Raw genomic sequence first — 25,578 nt, forward strand, 5'->3', positions numbered from 1 at the left:
AAATTGAGAAGCTGGCTGGTGTTCAGGAGATTGGAGTCCATTGTCATGGGAGATCAGGAGAGTCGGGGTCATAGAGGAGATCGTGGCTCGGATGGACGTTGTGGCTATGGGGAGGTGGGGAGGTCCCATCGCTGGGGGCGGGGGCATCAGATGAACGGTGCGGGGTAGGGAGTGCAGGTTAGCTTGGTGAGTCAGGGGTGGGGTGCTCCTTCTGGCTCACAAGCAGTGCTCCAAAAGCACTTCCCTACTGGATCCAGCAGTCCTTGGCACCCTTTAGCTGCCAAGTTTCACGAGGCCCAGGAAACTCGACCGGCCAATGTTAAATATAACATGGAGGTAAAATTTGAGGCACGCAGCCTCATTAGAATATTTAAATGAACAACCCGCCTCCCTGGATGGTTGCCTTCCCCACCCCCACTCCTCAGCCTGCCTCCGTTCTAACCGGAAGTGCGAGGGTTCAAGGCAGTTTGGGTTTGAAATATTTAACATTTGAACAACATCCATCTGACACAAACCCACCTGTTTTTGGGGGGCAGGGAGGAGGTAAAATTCCCCTCGTTGATTCAGTTAACTAACAAGCCTATTTGATATGCACAATTTGTTTTATATTTTAACTGACCGAATCATATTTCCCTTTGGTATCTGATCAAATTGCTTCACTAGGTTGATGGGAAATTCCGTATATATCTACAGTTCTTAATCTGATTTCTTCAGGAAATATTGTTTAATTTGTAGTTTAAAAAAAAAAGTCCTCAGATGTATTGCTTTTGGCACATGGAATTAGAAGTGAATATTTTGGAAGAAAACCAGGTGTCTTTCAAAATCCTAAGGGGTAAGGAGAGCAAGCAGAACAAAACAAAAAGAAGAGAGCGCTGTTAGTAGTTATTAGGAAGATCTGAGAACATAGCTGTGCAGCCTTGAATGCTAAAAGTACCTGAGCCACACCTTTTTTATTTAGATTAATTATTTTATAAAATTCTAAAGAGACTGGGTACATTCAGTGAGGGGGGAAAACATATCAAAGTGTGGCTGGTGGCAATTTCTCATTTTCTTCAGGTTAGAGAGGGAAAAAAAAGAAAGCCTTTTCATTTTAAATAAAGCAATTGTGTTAGAGGATATTAGGACACTGAAAGAAATCCATCTCTTTTTTTGAATATTGCCACCAGAACAGGCACATAGAACCTTGACTTAACATTTCATTCAAAGGCTGCTCTCTCCACCAATGGAACACTTTTTCAGGAGTGCTCTATATTCTCAAATTGGATTATGAACTGAAACTCCTGTTAGGGGGCTTGAAGTTATGATCCAGCTTCTCCCATATTTGTACTGCTTTGCTGTGTAGTATAGTACTTTTTGCCTTACATACGAACATATGAATTAGGAGCAGGAGTAGGCCACTCGGCCCTTCAAGCATAACCTCCCTACTTTTGTATTCAATTCCCCTCGCGATAAACAATAACATTCTATTAGCTTTCCTAATTACGTGCTGTTTCTGCATACTAACCTTTTGTGATTCATGCACTAGGACATCCAGATCCTTCTGCATCTCAGAGCTCTGCAATCTCTCACCATTTAGATAATATGCTTTTTTATTCTTCCTGCCAAAGTGGACAGTTTCCCACTTTCCCACATTATTCTCCATTTGCCAGGTCTTTGCCCACTCACTTAACCTATCTCTTTCCCTTTGTAGCCCCCTTATGTCCTCTTCACAATTTACTTTCCTACCTATCTTTGTGTCGTCAGCAAAATTAGCAACCATACCTTTGGTCCTTTCATTTAAGTCATTTTTATAAATTGTAAAAAAAGTTGAGGTCCCAGCACAGATCTCTGTGGCACACCATTCGTTACATCTTGCCAACCAGAAAATGACCCATTTATGCCTGCTCTCTATTTCCTGTTAGCTAGCCAATCTTCTATCCATGCCAATATGTTACCCCCTGCACCATGAGCTTTTATTTTCTGCAATAACCTTTGATGTGGTACTTTATCAAATCCTTCTGGAAATCTAGGTACAATACATCCACAGCACATGTAACTCCCTCAAAGAACTCCAATACATTTGTTAAACATGATTTCCCTTTCACAAAACCATGTTGACTCTGCCCGATTACCTTGATTTTTCTAAGTGCCCTGCTATAACGTCTTTAATAATAGCTTCTAACATTTTCCCTAAGACAGGTGTTAAGCTAACTGGCCTGTAGTTTCCTGCTTTCTGTCTCGCTCCCTTTTTGAATAAAGGAGTTACATTTGTTATTTTCCAATCTAACGGAACCTTCCCCGAATCTAGGGAATTTTGGAAAATTAAAACTAACGCATCAACTATCTCACTGGCCACTTCTTTTAAGACCCTAGGATGAAGTCCATCAGGACCCGGGGACTTGTCAGCCTGCAGCTCCAACAATTTATTCAGTACCACTTCCCTGGTGATTATAATTTTATTGAGTTCCTCCCTCCCTTCCATTTCCTGACTTACAGCTAATATTGGGATGTTACTTGTATCCTCAATAGCGAAATACATATTCAGTTCATCTGCCATCTCCTTATTATCCATTATTAATTCCCCAGACTCACTTTCTATAGGACCAACGCTCACTTTGTTAACACTTTTTTAAAAAATATCTATAGAAGCTCTTACTATCTGTCTTTATATTTCTAGCTAGCTTTCTCTTGTACTCTAATTTTACCTTCCTTTTAGTCTTTTAGTCATTCTTTGCTGTTTTTAATATTCTGTCCAATCTTCTGACCTGCCTCCCATCTTTGCACAATTATATGCTTTTTCTTTGTTTAATACTATCTTTAACTGTTTTACTTAACCACAGATGGCAGGTCCCACCCTTGGGATTGTTCTTTCTCATTGAAATGTATCTATTCTGTGTATTCTGAAATATCCCCTGAAATGTCTGCCACTGCATCTCTATTGACCTATACCTTAACCTAATTTGCCAGTTCACTTTAGTAAGCTCTGCTTTCATGCCTTCATAATTGCACTTATTTAAGTTTAAAATACTAGTCTTAGACCCACTCTTCTCTCCCTCAAACTGAATGTAAAATTCAATCATATTATGATCACTGCTACTTAAGGGCTCCTTAACTATGAGGTCATTAATTAATCCTATCTCATTGCACAATACCAGGTTTAGTATAGCCTGCTCTCTGGTTGGCTCCATAATGTATTGTTAAAAGAAATTATCCCGAAAACATTCTATATACTCCTTATCTAGGCTATCTCTGCCCCTCTGATTTTTCTAGTCCATATGTGGGTTAGAATTCCCCCATAATTATTGCCGTACCTTTCTGACAAGCTGCCATTATTTCTTCCTTTATATCCCCCCGTCCTACAGTGTGGTGAATGCTAAAGGTTCTGATGAATGTCTGCCTTTGAATTAAATAAATGCAAAATTCTAAAGAGAATAAGTTGTTGAAACCCCTCAGAAAGGACTTGAAAAGGAAAAGTTGCAAAAAAACTTGGCTGATAATTTACTAATTTCAACAGTTTTAAGAAAAAACCTATGTTCACCTTAAGTATGACACTATATAGGTTTATTCATGTGTGAACAGAGATGAATCTGGACAAAGATATTTGGTATCGTCTCACTGGAATTGATGGAAGATTTTATTGATAATGTTTTTGGCTTGAGCTTGACAGAAACTACTTTGTGGAACAGAGTTAGACATTGGCTCCATGGCAATGATACTTTTGATGCTGGTTTTTTGTGTTGCCCTGATTATTCTTAGTGTGTGGTGTATTTGAGATTTTAATACAGACAAGTGTGAGGTGATGCATTTTGGCAGAAGGAATAGGGAGAGGCAATATATACTTAATGGCACAGTTCTAAAGAGTGCAGGAAAAGAGGGATCTGGGGATGCATGTGCATAGATCTTAGAAGTTGGCAGGACATATTGAAAGAGTGGTTAGTAAAGCATATGGGATCTTGGGCTTCATAAATAGAAGCATTGAATACAAAAGAAGGGAAGTTATGCTGAGCCTTTATAGCGCTCTGGTTAGGCCTCAACTGGAGTATTGCATCCAGTTCTGGTCCCCACACTTCAGGAAGGATGTGAGAGTCCTTGAGAGGGTGCAGAGGAGATTTACGAGAATGCTTCCGGGGATGGGGATTTTAATTATAAGGTTTGGTTGGAAAGCCGTGTTTGTTCTCCTCAGAACAAAGGAGAGCAAAGGGAGATTTAATAGACATGTACAAGATTATGACAGGTTTAGGTAAGTTAGACCAGGAAAAACTGTTCCCCTGAACAAATGATACAAGGACTAGGGGACACAGATTGAACGTTTTGGGCAAAAGATGCAGGGGGAATATGAGGAAGCACTTTTTTGCGCAGTGTGTGGTAATGACCTGGAACTCACTGCCCACAAGGGTGGTGGAAGTGGAGACGATCAATCACTTCAAGAGGAAGTTGGATGGCTACCTGAGAAAAACAGAATTGCAGGGCTACGGGGATCGAGCCAGGGAGTGGGACTGACTGCATAGCTCTTGGAGAACTGTCATGGACTCGATGGGCCAAATGGCTGCTTCCTGTGATGGAAATGACTGCATGAATCCATGCAGACAGTGGGAGACAGAGCATATTTTATACTGAGATATTCTTTTACTGTAGTGTTCACTAAGATGTGTTCATTTTTATATCCAATATAAACCCTAAAATTTGGCCTTAAAACATATTTTCTGTTGAAATATTTAAACTTGAAATTATTTAATTGGTCAGTCTAAAATACTTCTTGATGTAGAACTCTTGACCTAGCATGCTTTTTAGAGCCTGCTGAGATTAATAACACGCGTCCGTGCAAGCAGCCTTCACCTCAAGGCTTCAAAGGTGCCATACTTTGTCTCCTCTTCTTTTTGGTGACTTGGAATGTGCATTTCTCCTGGGGATGAATCTACAGCACCAGCTTTGTTCTGATAATAACATCTGGCACCAGATTGATGTAACAGATTATGAGGTTTGCTCTTTTCAGATATGCACTCTTACAGCAGCTAGAGTGTAGCCCTGACATTGCCACACGCTGATGTCTGTTCTTGTGCCTTCTAGCTGCATGTGTGAAGTTAAACCTTTTTGACACCTGCCATTTGGACCCCTTTCTCAACAAAAAATGTCATCAGTTTCAGACAAGATGAAGACAGAAATCTGATCGTTCATTTCTTGATGGATTTTGTGAGGGCTAGGCTCTCAGATGAATGAATACACTCATTGTTGTGTCATAGATGTGTTGTTTGTTGTATTACTGAAGAAAAGGTTAGAAAGTTGTGTTCTTGCAGTCAGATTATGTTAACATACAGTTGCTGTAGTTGTTGGTCCTTTTTATGAATAGTATGGGCATTTTCAGAAACAGTTAAGATTGTCATATTGTAAGAAGGGCAATATCCTCTCTTGGAATTATTAAAATATTGTCATATCACTTAAATTTTCAACCAGTTTTCTACATTTGCAATTTGTTACATTGCAGTATTGACTAGCTGTAAGTTTGTGCACAGCCAAAATTCGCAATGTAAAGATCTAATAAGCAACTGTTGTGTTTTAACAGAATCCAAAATAGTGACAAGGCACTGTAATCTTGCTGACTATAACAGTAGGCAGTTTGTGGCAATTTTTGGAAGTTTTATGAATGCTTGGTTGAATCCTTTTATCTAACTTTTCACCTACATGTAAGACCAGCTGATCCGTTGAACCTGTTCTGTACAGTCATGTTGCAACTGAACATTGTGACTTTTAATGCTGCTCACCCATTAGCAGCCATGTAATCTCCTGGGATAGGCAAACCTTTCTTTTTAAAAAGGATCAATTAGGGAAAAAAGAATTCTAGACTGTTCCCGTCATTCCTTTAGTCAATCAAACTACATTCTAGAAACCACAATGACCGTGAGGCAAGTCACTCAGTATCCCACATACTTGTATATAGTGATACCAGCCGCAGCCAGAAAATTGTGTAGCTCTCGTTTGAACAAAAGCAGTCATTTGGCGGAATGCCTCATCACCAGAACTTTCAAACAAGCACCAAGACGTAGCTTGGCTGGTGGTGAGAAGGGCCCTCCCCGTCAGATCCTTCATGCACACCCAAAGTCTCGCCCCCTCCGCACAGTGCCCCCGCGTTGGCTGTGGTGGGGAAGAGATGGTCGCCCACCTCCTCCTGGAATGTGCCTTTGCAAAGCAGGTGTGGAAAGAGATGCAGTGGTTTTTGTCAAGGTTCATCCCAAGCAGCTCTGTAACACAGGAGTCTGTGCTCTACGGGCTGTTCCCAGGGACGCACACCGAGACAAACATCAACTGCTGCTGGAGGACTATCAATTCGGTGAAAGACGCCCTTTGGTCTGCCCGAAACTTGCTGGTCTTCCAGCGCAAAGAGTTGTCCACCACCGAATGTTGCAGACTGGCACATTCCAAGGTCCAGGACTACGTGCTGAGGGACGCACTAAAGCTTGGGGCAGCCGCAGCAAAGGCTCAATGGGGAAAGGTGTAAGGTTCCCCCACCAAGCTGGACTAAGGGGCTGGATCCATGGGAAACCCCTCGAACTGTATCGTTAATATTCTGAATTGCTGTAAATGTAAAACTGTAATTGACATGACAATTGTGAAACGGAAAGGTTGGGAAGAAACTCATGATAGTATTGAAGGAAACTGATCTCCCTTGCAATGTTTGTATTTTTTGGTGCTGTTTGGAAACTGTTTGGCAATGTAATTTTTACAGATTTTTATGAATAAAGTATATTTTGGAAATAAAAAAAATAAATTTCTGTGATGAAATTTAAAATGTAACTAAATTCTAGTGGTTTAACTTGAAAGGTATTTCTGCACTATTTGTGTTTGGATCCAAAGTTTGGATCACAGGAGACCAGGGCTCTTGCATTGGCTGTAAGCATTTGCTATGGAATCTGGGCTTTCTTATCCTGGTGTCAGAATTGTAAAACAATTCTGGATAAGGGAGCCAGCTGGATTTAGTAATGTAAACATAGAGAGCTAGCATAAGGACCAGTCTCCTGCAATCTGAACTAAACAAGCATCAATGTAAGAGTACCTCAACATAGCTGAAGAAATACTTTTTGGATTCGTAATTTGTTTTTGGTACCCTCAACCTGCTGTGCCACTGATGAATGATGTTTGGATCAAGCCTTATGCTATGATCAAATTTGGAGGCCAGATCATATCTAGAATTTGGTAAAATCCAACCATTGCTAGTTCTGATGAAAGCTCACGGACCTGAAATGTTAACTCTGCTTCTGTCTCCACAAATGCTGCCAGACCTGCTGAGTATTTCCAGCACTTTCTGTTTTTATTTCAGATTTCCAGCATCTACCGTATTTTGCTTTTATTTGAGGGGAAAGCAGGTCAGCAGGGAAGGAATAAACAGTGACTGAGAGGCAACTGTATAATGAGGGGAGGAAGGTACAGCTAATGCAAAGAGTGTTACCAAACATGTTGGGATGATGAGAAGGTGATGGGTAGTGAAAAGTATTGGAAAGGCAATGGAAGTGAGGTAGTGAAGCCAAATATTTGGGCAAGGGCTGAGAAGGGAGCCGTAGTGGATTGCAGTTCGTATTTTCCCTGTATCTACCACCAACAAATTCAGCCTGTAGCCCTTTGCATCTCCCTTCCTCAGCACCATGCCATGCAGCATCCGCTATTCAAAGGAGAGGAAGAGAGAGTACAAGTGGACTCATAGAAGCAAAACAGAGGAGCAGAAGAGACGAGAGCAACAGTAGAGATCCACTAGTTAGTTTTAAATTGGAGTGAAGCAATCTAATAATGTATTGTCTTTGTTTTACTAAGTGATTATTTTGTACTAGTTTTATAAATTCTTTTGGGCTCAGTAACTTAAGCAACTAACTTAAAGTATAGCTGTATTAAAAACTGTTCTATCGGGATTGCTTCCAAATTATTGTTTTTCAGTTGATATTAATAGCTTCTGTATATCAAACTATCACGCTTTTTTCTTGCTCACTCTTCCCCTTCCAAAAGAAAGTTGACATTCACTTCTGTTTTATAGATGACGCTCAGATAAATGCAGTGAGGTTAAGACCAAACAGGGAGATTAAAATGGTTAGACGGCCACAAAATTAAGTTTCCAACATTTATTTTGGACAAAATTGGACAAAATAAATGTATGGCAATCTAATGACCCTCCTCAGTGTAGTGTATTGAAATTTTAACATTTTGAATGATGCGATACTGCAGTATTACTTGCATATTATAAAGTAGTATATGGCTAGAAGCATTTTCCAATAAGCTGGTGAGAGTTCAGATGAAGTCCACAATGGTGCAACAAGGAAACTGGATTTAGCAGAACCCGAAAATGTGTTGCTGTTTGGAAATATGTTCTTTGATATGTATATTCTATATAATATTTCCAGAGAATTACTTCTATTTATAGAAGTAATAGACACTAGTTTGGCCTCAGCTGGAGTATTGCATCCAGTTCTGGGCATCACAATTTAGGAAAGATGTGAGGGCATTGGAGAGAATACAGAAAAGTTTCACGAGAATGGTTCCAGGGATGAGGAACTTCAGTTAGGAAGATAGATTGGAGAAGTTAGGACTGTTTTCCTTGGAAAAGAGAAGGTTGAGAGGCAATTTGATAGAGGCATTCAAAATAATGAGGGATAAAAACAAGAAATGCCGGAACCACTCAGCAGGTCTGGCAGCATCTGTGAAAAGAGAAGCAGAGTTAACGTTTCGGGTCAGTGACCCTTCTTCGGAACTGACCTGGAATGTTAACTCTGCTTCTCTTTTCACAGATGCTGCCAGACCTGCTGAGTGATTCCAGCATTTCTTGTTTTTGTTTCAGATTTCCAGCATCCGCAGTATTTTGCTTTTATCAAAATAATGAGGGATCTGGACAGAGTAGATAGGGAGAAACTGTTCCCACTCATGAAAGGATCAAGAACGAGAGGGCACAGATTTAAAGTAATTGGTAAGAGAAGCAAAAGTGACATGAAGAACTTTTTCACACAGCGAGTGGTTAAGTCTGGAATGCGCTGCCTGAGAATGTGGTGGAGGCAGGTTCAATTGAAGCATTCAAAAGAGAATTAGACGGTTATATGAGAAAGAAGAATGTGTAGGATTACGGGGAGAAGGCGGGGGAATAGCACAAAGTGAATTGCTCTTTCGGAAAGCCGGTGCTGACACGATGGGCTGTAACAATTCTGTGATTCTGTGAAGTGGGTCGCAAAGTTGAGCACAATTATATAACCTTAACAGAAGTGATGATGGACTCTTGACTTTGCATGCAGGTCTAATGCATTGTCATTTTGCTGAATATTAGAGAAATAGGTCATGTGCTGTATACATTATGTTTTATCATATGAGTTTTGGTATTTAGTGTTGATGACAACCTTGGCTCAGTTGTAGCACTCTCACTTGTGAGTCGAACAGTGTGGATTCAAATCCCACTCCAGAGACTTGAGTACATAATTTAGGTTGATACTCCAGTGCAGTACTGAGAGAGTACTGCACCGTTGCAAGTGCCATCTTTCGAGGAGATGTTAAACTGAGACCCCCATCTGTCCCCGCAGCTGGATATAAAAGATCCTATGGCACTATTTGAAGAAGAACAGGGGTGTTTTGCCAACATTTATCTGTTGGCTAACATCACAAAAACATATGATCAGGTTATTTATTTAATTGCTGTTTGTGGGAACCTTCTGTGTGCATTATTGACAGCCATATTTCTTACATTACAGCAGTGACTACATTTCAAAAGTACTTCATTGTCTGTAAAATACTTTGGGTTGTTTGGAGGTCATGAAAAGCGCTATATAAATGCTAGTCTTTTATTTCTTTTTCTCAGGTTTCACAGCTCAAATTGGTTTCCATTTGGGCAAAGGAAATTACATTTATGCAGTGCCATATCATTTTGGGATGCCCCCAAATATTTCATAGGCAATAAAGTACTTCTGAATGACTGTTATAGTTCTTGAAGCATAGTGAGGTCCTGAAAATGAAGTGAATGACCATTGAATCTATTTTGGTGCTGCTGATTGAGGGAAGATTGTTAGCTGGAAGAACTAGCCATTCACTACTGGCCAACTGAGCGACCCGAATGGGCAGAATTGACTTTCATTCAAAGAGTTCAGTATTGCACTGAAATATTGATCTGGAATTAAGTTTAGAGAGGGGCTTTAACCCACTATTTACTGTTTAAAAGGCATGGGAGTAAATGCACAAGACCTGCTAAGCTCCACAGATCAGGGAGAACCAGATTCATGTAAACCCATGAGGAACACCATGGTGCATCAAGCAAAGAGCAAAATACAGCAGATGCTGGAAATCTGAAACAGAGCTAGAAAAAGTTGGAAACCTAGCTGGTCATTCAGCATCTGAGCAGAGAACAGTTACATCAACTGGTCATTGATGATTGACAATTACTTATGCAGTAAGTACAAATAACAGACAATTCAGTTTGAGCTTCATGGGATCTTCTGTGAATGAATTAGCTGCTGTCACCACCAGTGCGGTCATAACAGTGAACAGATGATCACAGCAAATCCATTCACAGCATGGAGAGCAAAGGTGTCACAGAGAAAACAACTTGCTCTTAGTTAAAACACCTGTGGCCCCAGGCAAGTGAAATTGCCCAAAGGCGCAGATTGATCTTTGGCCGGCTCAGAACTCCCAAAAGAGTATTGTCAGGGGGAATAAGGTGAGAAATACACACAAAACATTTCTGGTTTTCACAGCATGCTCAGCTTATTTGATCCAGTGCTTGTTTCTGACCTCATGACCCACAGTTTGAGTTTCTATTGAAGCAGCTCTTCACAGCTTCTGTACATATTATCTTATAAGCAATTTACATTGGAGCAACAAACCTAATTTGAAACTTGTTTGTTCCTTATGACGTTATTACCTCGATAGACATATATTGCACTGTTTTATGGGATCCATTTAGTTTATTTTGTAGCTACTTTTTTCTTAGCGACTATTTTATGACTGCTGACCTTCCCTGAAGTCAGGGGACATAGACTTGAGTTTTTGCTCAATATCTCCTGTATTACATTGAAAATGATGGCATCTCTGAAGTCATGGAAAACCAGCATTGTAAATGAGGTAACATTCGTACAGGTGGAGGCAGTGCACGTCACCAGAAAAGTTGGTATGTCTCCAATAGCAACAGAAGTTAAAAGCTTGTTGGCAGAGAGGGCTATGATTTTTGGCTATTGGTGGATTTAATGATTGAAATGCTCATGCATTGAGCGGAATAGAATAGATAAGTATGTGAATTAGAAAGGAATAGAGGGTTTTACTGATAGGGTGAGGTGACATAAGGTGGGAGAAGGCTTGTGTGGAGCATAAACACTGGCCATAGACTGGTTAGGTTGAATGGCCTATTCCTGTGATATCAATTCTATATATTTGGTTTGTGATAAAATTGTAACTTCCAATGTGTACAGCAGTTGAAGACTGTTCAATTAAATGAAGTTTTAGGTCAATTATTTTATTAAATCTGTACATCACTAGAAAAAGTAAAAACCTTTCCGCCATGAATGAAATTAAAACCAATACTTGGGATTTGAAGAGTTGCCAATAGGGAACAGAAAGATATTATTTAATGTTATAGGCCAGTTAGCTTGACGTCTGTCGTGGGAAGGTGTTAGAATCGGTCATTAAGGAGGTTATAGCTGGGCACTTAGAAATACTCAAGGTAATCAGGAATAGTCAGCATGGCTTTGTGAAAGGGCGATCATATTTCACCAATTTATTGGAGTTCTTTGAAGGAGTAACATGCTGTGGATAAAGGGGAGCCCATTGATGTACTGTATTTGGATTTCCAGAAGGCAGTTGACAAGGTGCCACATAAAAGGTTATTGTGCAAAGTAGGAGCTCGTGGTGTAGGGGTAACATATTAGCATGGATAGAAGATTGGCTGGCTGGCAGAAAACAGAGAGTATGCATAAATGGGTCCTTTTCTGATGGACAGGATGTGACGAGTGGAGTCCCGCAGGGGTCTATGCTGGGGCCTCAAATTTTTACAATTTACATCAATGACTTCGATCAGGGGAGCAATGGCATGGTAGCTAAATTTGCAAATGACACAAAGATAGGTAGGAAAGTATGTTGTGAAGTGGACATGAGGTTGCAGACTGATATAGATAGGTTGAGTGATTGGATAAAATCTGGCAAATGGAGTATAATGTGGGAAAATGTGAAGTTGTTCACTTTGGCTGGAAGAATAAAAAAGCAGAGTATTACTTAAATGGAGAAGGACTTCAGAATCCAGAGGTGCAGAGGGTGGCGCAGTGGTTAGCACCGCAGCCTCACAGCTCCAGCGACCCAGGTTCAATTCTGGGTACTGCCTGTGTGGAGTTTGCAAGTTCTCCCTGTGTTTGCGTGAGTTTTCTCCGGGTGCTCCGGTTTCCTCCCACATGCCAAAGACTTGCAGGTTAATAGGTAAATTGGCCATTAAAAATTGCCCCTAATATAGGTAGGTGGTAGGGAAATATAGGGACAGGTGGGGATGTGGTAGGAATATGGAATTAGTGTAGGATTAGTATAAATGGGTGGTTGATGGTCGGCACAGACTCGGTGGGCCGAAGGGCCTGTTTCTGTGCTGTATCTCTAAATAAAAATAGAAAAAATAAAATTCTAGGTGTTCTCGTGCATGAGTCACAAAAAGTTTGTATGCGGATACAGCAAGTAATAAAAAAGGTGAGTGGAATGCTATCCTTTATTATGAGAGGAATTGAAAATAAAAGTATGTTGTGCTTCAGTTATACAGCACATTGGTGAGACCACATCTCAAATACTGTGTTAAGTTTTGGTTTCCTTATTTCAGGAAGGATGTGAATGTGTTGGAGGCGGTTCAGAGGGCGTTTACTAGATTGATACCTGGGATAAGTGGTTGTCTTATGAGGAAAGGTTGGACAGACTGGGCTTGTTTTCACTGGAGTTTAGAAGAATGACGGGAGACTTGATTGAGGTATATAAGATCCTGAACGGTCTTGACAAGGTGGGTGTAGAGAGGATGTTTCCTCTTGTGGGTGAGTCCAGAAGTAGGGGGCACTGTTTTAAAGTTAATGGTTGTCCTTTTAGGACAGAGATGAGGAGAAATTTTTTCTCGAGGGTTGTACGACTTTGGAACTCTTTGCCTCAGAAGGTGGTGGAGGTGGGGTCATTGAATATCTTTAAGGCAGAGGTAGATAGATTCTTGTTAGGCAAGGGAATCAAAGATTATCGGGGTAGATGGGAGTGTGGAATTCAAAACACAAACAGATCAGCCATGAGCTCATTGAATGGCGGAGCAGGCTAGAGGGGCCGAATGGCTGATTTCTGCTCCTAATTCGTATGATCGTATGGTGTTTCAGTTGCACAGAGCCTTTGTCCAGCCCCATCTAAGGTTAGATTTCTGGGCATCAAACCTCAGGAAATATCTTTTGGCCTTGAAGGTGGATACAGTGCTGATTCACCAGAATGATACCAGAGCTAAAAGGGTAAATTGTGAGGACCATTTGCATAAAGGTGCTTTGTATTCTCTTGAATTTAGATGGTTGAATGGTGATGTAACAGGTATTTAAATTGATTAAGTGATTAGATAGTTTCTCTGAATCTGTTCTATCTCCTCTGGTGGAGTCATCCAGAACAAGAGCATAGAATTAAAATTAAACTAGACAATTTAGGAGAGAAATCTGGAAGCAATTTTTAAAACAAAGGTAGTGGATGTTGCATCAGTTAAAATTTTCAAGGCCAAGATCAGTAGGTTGTTGTTGGGCAAGGGTATCGAGGAATATCGAGCAAAAGCAGTTAATGGAGTTGGGGTTCGGATCAGCTATGGATCAAATTGAATGATGGAACAGGATTGAGTAACTGAATGCCTCCTTCTGAGTTCCTAACTGCATCAGCTTCCAAATTAGAAGCCAGCGACTTCCGAGTGTCCATGGGATCCACCTGAAACCGGCCTTGAATCTGGAAAACACAGTCTTAATGCGTGTTTTAAGACCCCATTCCAGCCTTATGTGCTGCAAATGCTCCACTCAGATTTTCTGGGTCTACAGTGGCCAAATCAGTCCTTAAAGATAGAATATTTATCTATTCCTTCTAAATATTATGGGCACCATGGGCTCAGCTGGTCTTCGATGCAGAGTTGAGAAAAAGTGACACACTGCTAAGCTGCAGAACCTGGCAAAGAACCTTTTAAAAGATGTTGAAAGCAGATTTGGTGGGATGGCACCAATTTGCTGCTATTCATTCATTTTTCTTTAGCTGCGGCAATCTTAAGGCTCATGAGCACTTCCAAGAAGAAATTTATTCTGCTGAGGTACAGACCAGGAGGTAAACAACTTTTTTTTAACTGAAAGAAATGCAGGTAAACTTCGGAATATTGAAAAAAAAACCTGTAAACTGGAATTGTGGAGAGAAGAGTTGGGAATCAGCCCGAAAGATTTCTGATAAAATGTCATCAAGCTGAAATATTAAATGTTTCTCTCTCCACAAATGCTACCTGACTTGCTGAATATTTCCAGTATTTTCTGTTTTTTATTTCAGATCTCCACAGTATTTAGCTTTTCTTGCAGTCTCCTGTGTTGTGGAGTGTGCTACACTGCCACCAATGGAGGAAATATATATTTCAGGCATCTGTTTGCAGCATTGTCCATCTGCCACTCTAGATAACTTCATCGCCCCTCCCTCCCAGTTTGGGAACCTCTTAATGTGACCAGCAGGTGGCAAAGTTGAAGCAAGCAAATAGGTGTAGTTGAACTTGCAGATAAACCTGTTCTCTTTGCATACTGTTTTTGTAACTTTCAAAAGGGAATTAGATAGATACTTAAAAAAAGAAAAATTCACAGGGCTTGGAAGAAAGAGCCGGATTAATTAGATAGCTGTTTCAAAGATTTAGCACAGGTCAAATGGCCTCCTGTGCTGTAGAATTTTATGATTCAATTTCTGGCCCTTGATTTCAGATATTTGTTTGGGTTTAATTAATATTTTTATTAATATCTTGTTTTTGCTGTATATTTCATTTTTGTTTTTTTTTTAGATTGATTTTCACCTCATCAGAGAAAAGTAACGCTGCTTAAGTTGTGAAGATCTTGAGCTGGTAGCTGTATTTGTCATTTGATGCCTTTCAACAGTAAATCTAGTTTTTTTTCAAATTGTATAGAATTTTGGATTTGGAGAAAGGGAGGGTTCTGTAGATTTCATTCAAATAGGTAGTGGTGCGTGACTAGTGTGGTATGTATATTACATTGGTGAAATTCTGTTGTCTCTGCTTATGATCTGTCTGATTTGAAATGACTAATATAGACATTTGTGTCAGATTTACAGAAATTGATTTGAAGCTGGGCAACTGACTTTAAAAACAGATTTGGAATAAATGTGCTGTAACTTTATTTTACAGTGTGTTATAACTTCAGGAAGGTTGTGACATTGAATTCTGGAGGCAAGGAAAATCTTGGACTTGACTCTGGTCTGTGCTGAACTAACGGACCTTGGGTGTGCAAAAGGGGGTGTGCAGTTGGCTTTAGATCCTTGAGCTCGAGTATAGAAAGGACAGAACGTCTGCTTCAGATCACTATCCAGTACTCAAGTCTTGAGTGTGATATCACCCGTTGTTCAGTCGTCTACTGAGGCATTCTGTCCATGCTTGCCTATGAACAAAATACCACTGAAACAAAGTGCTGATAGGTTTCTGACACCTGTGGAGTTCTAACCAAGCATGTGCCGCACCTCCAAAAAAGGGTAAATGGGAGAAAAGTATTTTAAGACTACTGCCACCTGAGTCTGATACAGCACATTGTCAGCCAAACTTTAGACTGCTGGGTTGGAAGACCCATTACAAGCAGTACTTCTAGCCACTGATCTTACAGTTCCAGGAACTGTACATTTGTAGCTGAGTGTATGAACCCGGCAACACGAGCATGAGTCTTTGGTAGTGGAAAGTGTGCAGGATTAAAGCTATTGACCACTCCAGCAATTGGATTAAAAACATGCAATAAGAAAAGCAGGTAACTTTAGAAATTTTAAAAACTCAATACTTTCTAAAAGGTCCTTAACTGAATTTCTAGGATGAAATATTCAACAATTTTTTTTTATTTTATATAAACTGAAGGGTATCAATAGTCGATTCAAATGACATTCTAAAATGATTTGCGCTGTAACCAGCATGACTTAAGGCTGAAACATTTTATTTCTTGTGTGGGCTTTACGTTAAGAATTGCCATTAAATTTGTAATGTGTGGTATCCTTTCAGTAGTTTTTCAGTAACATTTAATTGAATTATCAAATGACCTGATGTCAATTAAGGAATCTGACTTCATAATGTTTGCTGATCAAAACTCTTAAGCTAAGAAGTTACTGGAATTCAAATATTATGCATCTTAATTTTATTCACTATGACCTCTTGCAGGTTAAAGTTTTAGTGTAGTGCTATCACTGTTCTATCGTTTCATTCTACCAAGTGTCAGCTGGCTCAGTGGTAGAACTCTTGCCTCTGTGTCAGAAGGTTGATTTCAAGCCCCACTCCAGGACTTGAGCAAGTAATTTAGGCTGGCACATCAGTGCAGTTCTGAGATGAGATGTTGAGCCAAGGTCTAATCTGCCTGCTCAGGTGAATGTCAAAGGTCCTGTGGCAGTATTTGAAGAAGTGCAGGGAATTCTTCCGGTATTCTGGCCAAATTCAACAAATATCGCCAAAACAAAACTGACTACGTTCCAAAATGAAATTTATTAGTTACAAAGCACTTTGTGATGCTATATAAATACAATTCCTCTGTCTTTCTTTCTCTTCCCAAAATTATTTACTGATTTTAGATTATAATTTGTTCAGGGAGAAATGCCTATGCATTTAGACAGTTGAAATTAGTAAGTAATATAACTGTTTCAGCTAAAAATATTGCATTAGAGTAAATTTGGAAAACTATATTTACCCATTTGTTATTTGTTGTGGAATTGCAAATGCAAGTGTAAAGAATGCATTTTTGATTTTGCAACACAACCAATTTCAGGAAATCTTCCCTGATGAGGTTTCCATATGTATATTATGGATGATCTATTCAGGAAGTTGTGGCTCATATGTAATGTGATTGTGGACTGGCTTGATCCTAGGTAAAAATCTAGAAAAAAATTATTACGTATATTCGTTAAGTGACAAAATGAGTCAAATTCAGTTTTAACTGTGAGGACCATTTCAATTTACTTTTTTAAAAAAAAAATTCAAAATAAGAAACATTAATTCTAGAACTTTGAATTATAGTACAGATGTACAGCAAATAACGTTTGCTGGTTTTAAAATGATTAAGCAGTTTAAATGTTTAATTCTGAAATAGTTAAATATGTCAAGAAAAATATGAACAGAGAAAAAGTAAAAATTTGTTTTTATTGAATTATTATGTTTTATTAAATATCTAATCTTAGAGTCTGGTAAATTATGTGCTGTGTGTAGTTTGAAGATTGCTGCTTTTGGATATTTCATTTTATCAAGGTTACATTGAGTTAAATCTGATTTTAATAAGCCACCTAGTTCTGAGTTACGCATGCTTATCCCAGTACTTGGTAATCAATCTTGTTGAAAATTTAAAATATGTAAATTTGGGTCTTTTTGCTTTCCTCCCCATTTCCACCATGTTTGTGGAACTTGAAATGTAATGAGAAATGAGACTGATGGTCAAGAATTGTCTGATTTTCATATTTCTGCATTGGATTTAATGATTTGATAAATTAAGACAATCAGAGTACGGTGAGATTCTGCCATTCGTGTTTGTGTATCCATCCATTCACTGCAATGCTAGCACAGGGTCTGCTTCACTAACAGTAATTATTTGACAAGAAGAATTGAGAAAAAGTTTAATGGTAATATTGGGTTAAGTCTTCATATTTTAAGTAAAAATATCTGATCCTTTGGAAGTTAACTTTCTCCATATCTAACAATTTACTGCGAGGACCTTTCATTTTGGTTCTATTTGGAGTTAGAAATAAAAATGGAATAGCATCCTACATAAACAAATAGAAAGTGGTTATAAGACAAAGTTTAACTGTCTGAAAACCTAAAAGCTTGTAAGGCCAATAAAGCACATGCATATTTTGTCATGAAATAAATGCAATTTGATTTTTTGTATGTTTCTAATACCGGAAATGAGAAAGCAAAATGTGAATGATTTAAGTAACCTTCCATAAACAGCTAATAAAGACTTGCATTTTTCAACGGTTTTTGCCTTGTATTGAACAGCACTAGCTAACGACCATTCTTAGTTTCTTTGTACCTGGGCTATAATTTTAAGTATTTTTCATAAACTCAAAAATTACTTAATTTTAAAATTTTATAAATGGTTAAATATGTAAAGGTGTGCTATGCTGCATGACACAATAATAACCTGTTTGGTATTTCCTGGAAGTGAGTGTTTGAAAATATTGATCATTACTTCATTCAGCATAACATAAGAGGTGTGTGGTGTTTGTGTTGGGGGAAGCTGTTCCCACAGGAGTTTCAGCTTGATCTCAGGTGTGACCAGATTTACCATCGAAATTGCGAAATATTCTTACATGATTAAGAGCAAGTGCATTGTGTCAGTGGAGTTCTGTCATCACCTGTACGTCCTTAATCAGGAAACATCTGTTTTCCATTGTAATTTGCCAAAAGGTTTTTTTCCCCTCTAACTGCATTTTCATATGCAGGCATCAGAAGATTTTTTTTCCAGCAAACTGTACTTGCAAATTGCCTTCCAGATGACTTTTATGTGCTGACCACAAAGGCTAGGGCAGGTGGTTGCTGAGACCAGATTGCCAGTCTTGTTAACAAAGCCCTGCTAACTAAATGCTTCTTCATGGATGCGATACCAGAGTGAAATTTATAATATGAACAGCGCACAATGCATTCCTACAGGGTTAGAAACTCACCTTTCAGCTATAGGCTTTAGTGTGGTCCGATTCCAGTGGCAGTATACGGTTTAATTACATGAGCTCAGTGGGATCCCAGTTGCCTATTGTTACAAATCTGAGCCTGCCATAGCCAGTTTCTTGATTCAGCTGCTGCCACTAGTGGTGTGAATGTCTGTCTTTTATGTGAGTTGACTTTTAGTGCTGTGTATTTACTGTGCAATAGTGGAGCCAGGGATATAACAATACCATCCTCTTGTGATTTAGAATGGATTTTGTGTCTTTCACCCATATAGTTCTTCAATCTCTCTGAATACTGACTGAATTATCACTTGGTGAATTGAGGCTTGATGAGAATTGTGAAGCTAATTTATTTCACAGCGCGTGTACATGCAGAGTAACAATTATGTTTGGATTCACTTAACTCAATCAACGTAACTTTGCGTAATGGTACAAAATGAGTGTGAGGTGTTTTTGGATTGCCTGGACAGTCTAACGACTTGCTTATAGGGATAGCTGTCACCTAGCATATTAACCACCTTTTCATCTAGCTGCTTGTGTTTTCACAATCTGTTTTGCTTAAAGCTAACTGATTTGCTTCTTTTTCATTTGATTGTCTTCAAGCAACTGGGCCTCAGAGTGGTAAATTGGGATTAATGTATTACTGCCCCATTTTGTCCTCTTGGATTATGTTAAGGTGTGGCATACAAATCTGAAACTGTTAATTTCAGCAATATCCTGGGATAAGATATGATGGAATTGTCGGCTGCCCCTTGATTCGAGAATGATGTCTACTCAACGTTGAGTTTCTGCCGTAGGGCTTCATATGACTGAACAGGCCAATTCTCGACCTGCAGATCCTTGGGCACATGGGCAGGATGTCCCATGAGGTAGTGGAATCTGGAAGGCAGGGTTTGCTTCCTTTTCTTTCCTTCTCTGCTGCTGCTCTGCCTCATCATTAAGGCATTTGGACTTAAAGCATGATGCAGCTTGGTGGACAAGTTATCGCCATTTTGAACGATTGGTAGCAAGCTCCTCCCAGTCATCCATGTCAATGTTTCCGCGCTTCAAAGAGAGCTTCAGAGTGTCTTTGAAGTGCTTCCGTTGTCCTCCCCTGGAATGCTGGTGCTTTGAGAGTTGAGAAAATAGGATCTGGTGGGGAGATGATTTTTGTCCATCTGGACATAGTGTCCAGTCCATCGAAGTTGGTTTTGCAGCAGTTTTGCCTGAATGCTTGTGAATCTGGTTTCAAGAAGGACACTAGCGTTTGTTCGACAGTCCTCCACTTGAATCGGGAAGGTGTGGCGGAGGCATTTCTCTAGCGCTCTTAAGTGTCACTGATACACAATCCTGGCCTTCCTGCAGTACAGGAGTGTGATGACAACAACTCTGTACACTAGGACTTTTGTTGAATCGCGAGGTCTTTGTTGTCAAACATTCGCTGATGTAGTTTGTAGAAGGCTGAGCTGGCGCAGCTGATCTGGTATTGGATCTCCTCATCAATGGTGACCTTTTGAGAGAGGTGGCTGCCAAGGTATGGGAAATGCTCAACGTTTTCCAAAGTCTCTCCTTCAACATATATGGGAGGTGCAATATTTGGCTGACCAGGTGTTGGTTGATATGAGTTTTGCTTTGGCAACATTCAAGGGCAGGCCGATCTCTTGTATGCAGAATTGAAGAGATTGAGAGTAACTTGCAAATCTGGTGCAGAGTAGACAACGACATTGCAGTCATCCGCAGACTGTAGATCATGAATGTCTATGGTGGTCAGTTTAGTTTTGGCATGGAGGCAGTTGAGGTTAGAGTTTTCCATCAAGGCGATATGTTATACTTACATCAGAGGGCAGCTGATCTTTCATGAGGTGAATAGCTGCTGTCAGGTAGATTGTAAAAAGTATGGGGGCTCTCACACAGCCTTGCTTGACTCCAGTCCGGATTTTGAAGGCGTCTGTTCTAGATCTCCCACTCAAGACGGTTGTAGTCATATCATCATGGAGCAATTGCAGGATTGTGTTGAAGTTTCTTGGACATCCAAATCTTTGGAGCACACTCCATAGAGCCTCAAGGTTAACTGAGTTAGCTGCTTTGGTCAGGTCGATGAATGCAATGAAGAATTGCAGGTGGTGTTCTCCACATTTTTCCTGGATTTGTCGGGCAACAAAGACCATGTTGGAGGATCATCTGGAAGGTCTAAAGCCACACCGTGTCTCTGTGAGGATATCCTCAGCCATAGAAAGTAGGCAATTCAGGGGAATGCGTGTCAGGATTTTCCCTGCCATGGACAAGAGGAAAATACCTCAATAGTGTGGGGGAGAATTCTTTTTCCTCCCATATCCATAGGATGAGTGCAGAGAGTCTTGATGTGAGCAAAAGCCCAGCAGCTTTGAAGACCTCAACTGGAATACCATTGGGGCCACAGCCTTTGTTGTTTTTCTTGCGTTTGATTGCATGTTGCAGCTCTCCCATCGATGGTGGTTCATCCATGGATTCTACCACAGGATACTGGGGGATAGCCTGAAGACTATTATCTGCCACTGTGGATTCACGGTTGAGGAGTTGTTGAAGAAGATCTTTCCAATGTTGACGGATGGCATTGTCATCCTTAAGAATCCTGTGAGGAAGGAGATTTGTCCATTTGACCTTGGTCTGTAGATGGCCCTGGTCGCTTCAAAAAAGTTTCCTGTGTCATGATGGTCAACATATTGTTGGATCTCTCAGGCTTTCTCTTATCGCACTTGTTGTTTATCTTCTGGATTTGTCATTGGGTGTCAGCCTACAGCTGTTGGAATGCTGCCTTCTTGACTTGCGACCTTGGGTTGTTCTGCCAGGCAATGAAGGCTGCTTTTTGTTCCAGGAGGTCACATATTTCAGCATCGTTTTCGTTGAATCCAATGGCCTGGACACAGGTACAGCTGATTTTATTTGTTCCCACTGTTCTAAAATTGAGTTGGATGCGTGAAGATTTTCCAGATTAGTCGTGAGCTGCACTTGGAATTCCTCTCTTCGGTCGGGCTGTTTTAGGGCTGAGAACTTGATTTTCTTCCTCTTAGACTTTTGGTTCTTGGTGCCAGTTAAATGTTCATCACTGATTGAACATGTTGATGATCTGTCCAGAAGGCATCAGTTCCTTGCATGGATCGAGTGATACAGCCATCACTTAGATCTTTGACCTGAACGATGACATAATCCAGGAGGTTCCAGTGCTTTGCTCGAGGATGCCACCATGTGGTTTTGTATTTGTCCTTCTGGTGGAAGAAGGTGTTTGTTATACTGAGGCCATGCTGAGCATACTTTGTCAGCAGGAGAACACCATTTGCTTTGGCTTTTCCTACGTCGTTTTTCCCAATGGTTTCCAGACATCGGAGTCACGGCCAACCCTGGCATTAATGACCCCCAAAAGGATGATCATCTCTTCTTTTGGAATGAGGAGTGAGGACTTCATCAAGGTCATAATAGAACTTTTCCTTAACATCTTCATCGGAGTCAAGGGGCGGGGCATAAGTGGTGGTGACAGTGGCATATTTAATACGGCTTAGATGTTGGTAAAGTGCCATGAGTCTTTCATTTATGCAGTTGGGGAGTTAGAGAGTCATTTATGGCACAGACTGAGGCTTTTTGGCCCATCTATCTGGCAATGCATCCAAGATCCTATTCCGGGTAGCAAAACCAACTCCATGGACACTAGGGTTGCTGTCAACCTTTCCTTCCTTAGAATGTGTATCTCCCTTCTCGTTCCTTCAGTTGCACCTCCCCAGGAAGACGGATCTCACTGCGGGCACCGATATCAATTTGAAGTGTTGATAGCTCACGTGATACGATTGCAGTTCTTCTTTCCGGATGGTCATTCTTGAGATTATCCATGAGTGTTCTAACATTCCAAGTTGCAAAATTTAAAGTTTTCTTTCTTTAACCACGAAGATGGTGATCCCGCAGGGTGTGGTTCCCCAGCCAGGAGAAAGTGAGGCAGTCTATTTTTAGGGCACTTTTTCTAGCCCCCTCCCCATTTGGGGTGAGCAGAGGGTTTCCTGAAGGGAACTGCTCAGTCACAGATGCTGCTGCCCAAAGACATCTCTGTCCCCACACGGGTGTTCAATGACTTTCATGGATCTCTCGCCTATGTGCAGATTCTTGACTAGGGACTCCCAGGTTCACACCCCTGTCCACGTAGCCAATTCTCCATCGCCACAAAACTTGGCAAATGGACCCTGGTAGAAGCCTGCGTGTGACTTTGTTTAATTTGGGGCCCTTGGGGTGTTGTCATTGTCTACATGATCTTGAGCGATTGGTGGTCAGATTTTAGTAACGTGTTGAACCACGATGACCAGGACCACCTTGCCGCTGCAGCCGCTTTCTGCTTTTACAGCCGGTGAGATGCACAGTCTTCCTTTGCCTATTCTGCTGTTGGGGACCTTTTGGATTGCACTTTGGCACCTTCCCCCGACCTTGCCGCCAAGGGTGGCCCTCCCAGGAGCAAGGAGCTTCGGATGGCATCACTCAAAGGATCATCGGAGTGTACAAGCCTCTCCACCACGTCAAGGTGGAGATCCATGGAGAGGCTAGAATCATTGAGGAATAATAAAAGCATAGGGGACAGGAGCATTGGGAAATTGTTACAGTAAAATACATTTTTGATTTGAAATAAATCTATGATCATATTTATTGAAAATATTGTTGGTGAATACATTGCTTAAGATCAAACCGAAAGACATCTGAATTGTTAGTACTGTATTGCAACTTAGTTTTTAAAATGGCCTTTATTAGTGTAATATTTTCCACCAAAATACTTTTTCATTTTTAATCAGTCCTCACAATCGCTTAAAAAATTAAATGCTAAAAATCAGTTATTAAAGTTGTATAGAAGTGGATGACTCAAGTTAGGATTGATTATTTAAATGTGATCATATCAACTAATTCAGCAACACTGAGGCTATTTGGGCGCATATGGCCTCTAGGAGGCGACAGTGTTACAGTAATGCAACACAGCTTCCTTTTTATTAAAATTTTTCAGTTCTTTAAACTTTGTTACTTTATCCTATGTCTTTTCAAGTCATATGATAGTCAATAGGAGATGTAACAAAAATATTGCTCGCTCTCTCTGACACTGTTTTCTTTAATTTACCCAAAGAGCCCAGCAGAAATATTTAAGATTGTTATTGGAAGTAGTTGAATGATCTGAAGATGGATATATTCAAAGCATAATTGTTTTCATCTTTTGTTTCTTTACAGAGAGCATAATACCATTTAAATCTTACATTTCTGGTAAACTAAATTAATAAAGTTTCTCTAAGTTTTTTCTACACTTTTGTTGGTGTACAGTGAGATTTGTTTTAAAATATTGGTTTGATCCATTTTTTGGGACACAAATATAGACAATGATTTAGACTTTCCTCCACTTTGCCTTGCCTTCCTCCTGAAGTTGCGAATTCATGCTGGACATCTGGATGCTCGCTACCCTCTGGTCAGCTGGTCTGCATCTATACAGAATGCTGGGGCCTTCCTGACCCATGTAGCTCACTACCTGACTACAGGGTCCATTTATACAATGGGCTATCAGTGCCTCCACATATGGTATATCTAGCGGAAGTATTTAAATTGGCGACATGATAGAGGTTTACAAAGTTATGAGCGGCATGGACAAAGTGGATAGTCAGAAGCTTTTTCCCAGGGTGGAAGAGTCAGTTACTAGGGGACATAGGTTTAAGGTGCGAGGGGCAAAGTTTAGAGGGGATGTGCGAGGCAAGTTTTTTACACAGAGGGTGGTGAGTGCCTGGAACTTGCTGCCAGGGGAGGTGGTGGAAGCAGATACGATAGCGACGTTTAACAGACATCTTGACAAATACATGAATAGGAAGGGAATAGAGGGATATGGGCCTTGGAAGTGCAGAAGGTTTTAGTTTAGGCAGGCATCAAGATCGGCGCAGTCTTGGAGGGCCGAATGGCCTGTTCCTGTGCAGTACTGTTCTTTGTTCTTTGAATCATCCCATTTTTAATTTTTAAATTTTTTTTATAGTATTACCAGTGAAGCTGGAGCATCCATATACAGCGTCAGCCCAGAGGCTGCTAAAGAGATGCCAGATCTGGATCCTAATGTCAGAAGTGCAGGTAAGCTAAATTCCAAATCACTTTTTCTATTATATGAGTGGCAGTGTACATGTAGATAAGAACTTAAAAACATAAGAAATAGGAGCAGGAGTACGTCATTCAGTCCTTCAAGTCGAATAATTGAATGTTTAGTTTGCTGCCCTTTTTAAAAGTTAATTCACATACTGTTGCTGAAGCACAGTAATCAAGGGGTGAAGTACTTCTTCTAGCAAATCAAGGGAAGACTCCTTGTTCTTCGCCATTAATAATTTGGTAAAATGTCCAGAAATTGGACAAATTTTCAAAGCAACACAGTCCTGTGAGCAGGCATCACATTAGAATCCTATCTTATGTTGATATGTACTTTCAGCAGGAATCGTTGCATAATAATCAAGTACAGGAAACGATGCCCTTTTCTTCCCCTTCCTAATCCAGGCCTGATCCTTCAAGATTTCCTTGTCTGTCTGCCTCAGCTGCTCACTGGATAAATTCATTGAGCCATTCGGGGAGCCCAGGACTAGAGAAAACTGCTTACACTTTCTTTTGTAAAATGCCATCTGGCTTCCCTTGTTAGGCGTTTGAAGCCGTAATATCAGTGAGGTCATACCCTAGAGGGTGTGTCATGAAAGTTAATATTAACTCTATGCTATAAATTAAAAATAGACCCCCCCCCCCAATTCTAACTTC

General features: G+C 40.3%; 1 protein-coding gene across 3 annotated transcripts in view; it reads left to right on the top strand.

Moving 5' to 3' along the window:
- Positions 1-25,578, top strand: part of srbd1 (S1 RNA binding domain 1) — a 332,566-nt gene that overhangs the window by 127,557 nt on the left and 179,431 nt on the right. For all 3 annotated transcript variants that reach the window (XM_068045198.1, XM_068045197.1, XM_068045199.1), the window contains one exon: positions 24,821-24,912. In XM_068045198.1, coding sequence (XP_067901299.1) covers positions 24,821-24,912 — 92 coding nt within the window. The remainder of the gene's footprint in view (positions 1-24,820; positions 24,913-25,578) is intronic.

Source organism: Heterodontus francisci, chromosome 13 (genome assembly GCF_036365525.1).
Source record: "Heterodontus francisci isolate sHetFra1 chromosome 13, sHetFra1.hap1, whole genome shotgun sequence".
Lineage (NCBI taxonomy): Eukaryota > Metazoa > Chordata > Chondrichthyes > Heterodontiformes > Heterodontidae > Heterodontus > Heterodontus francisci.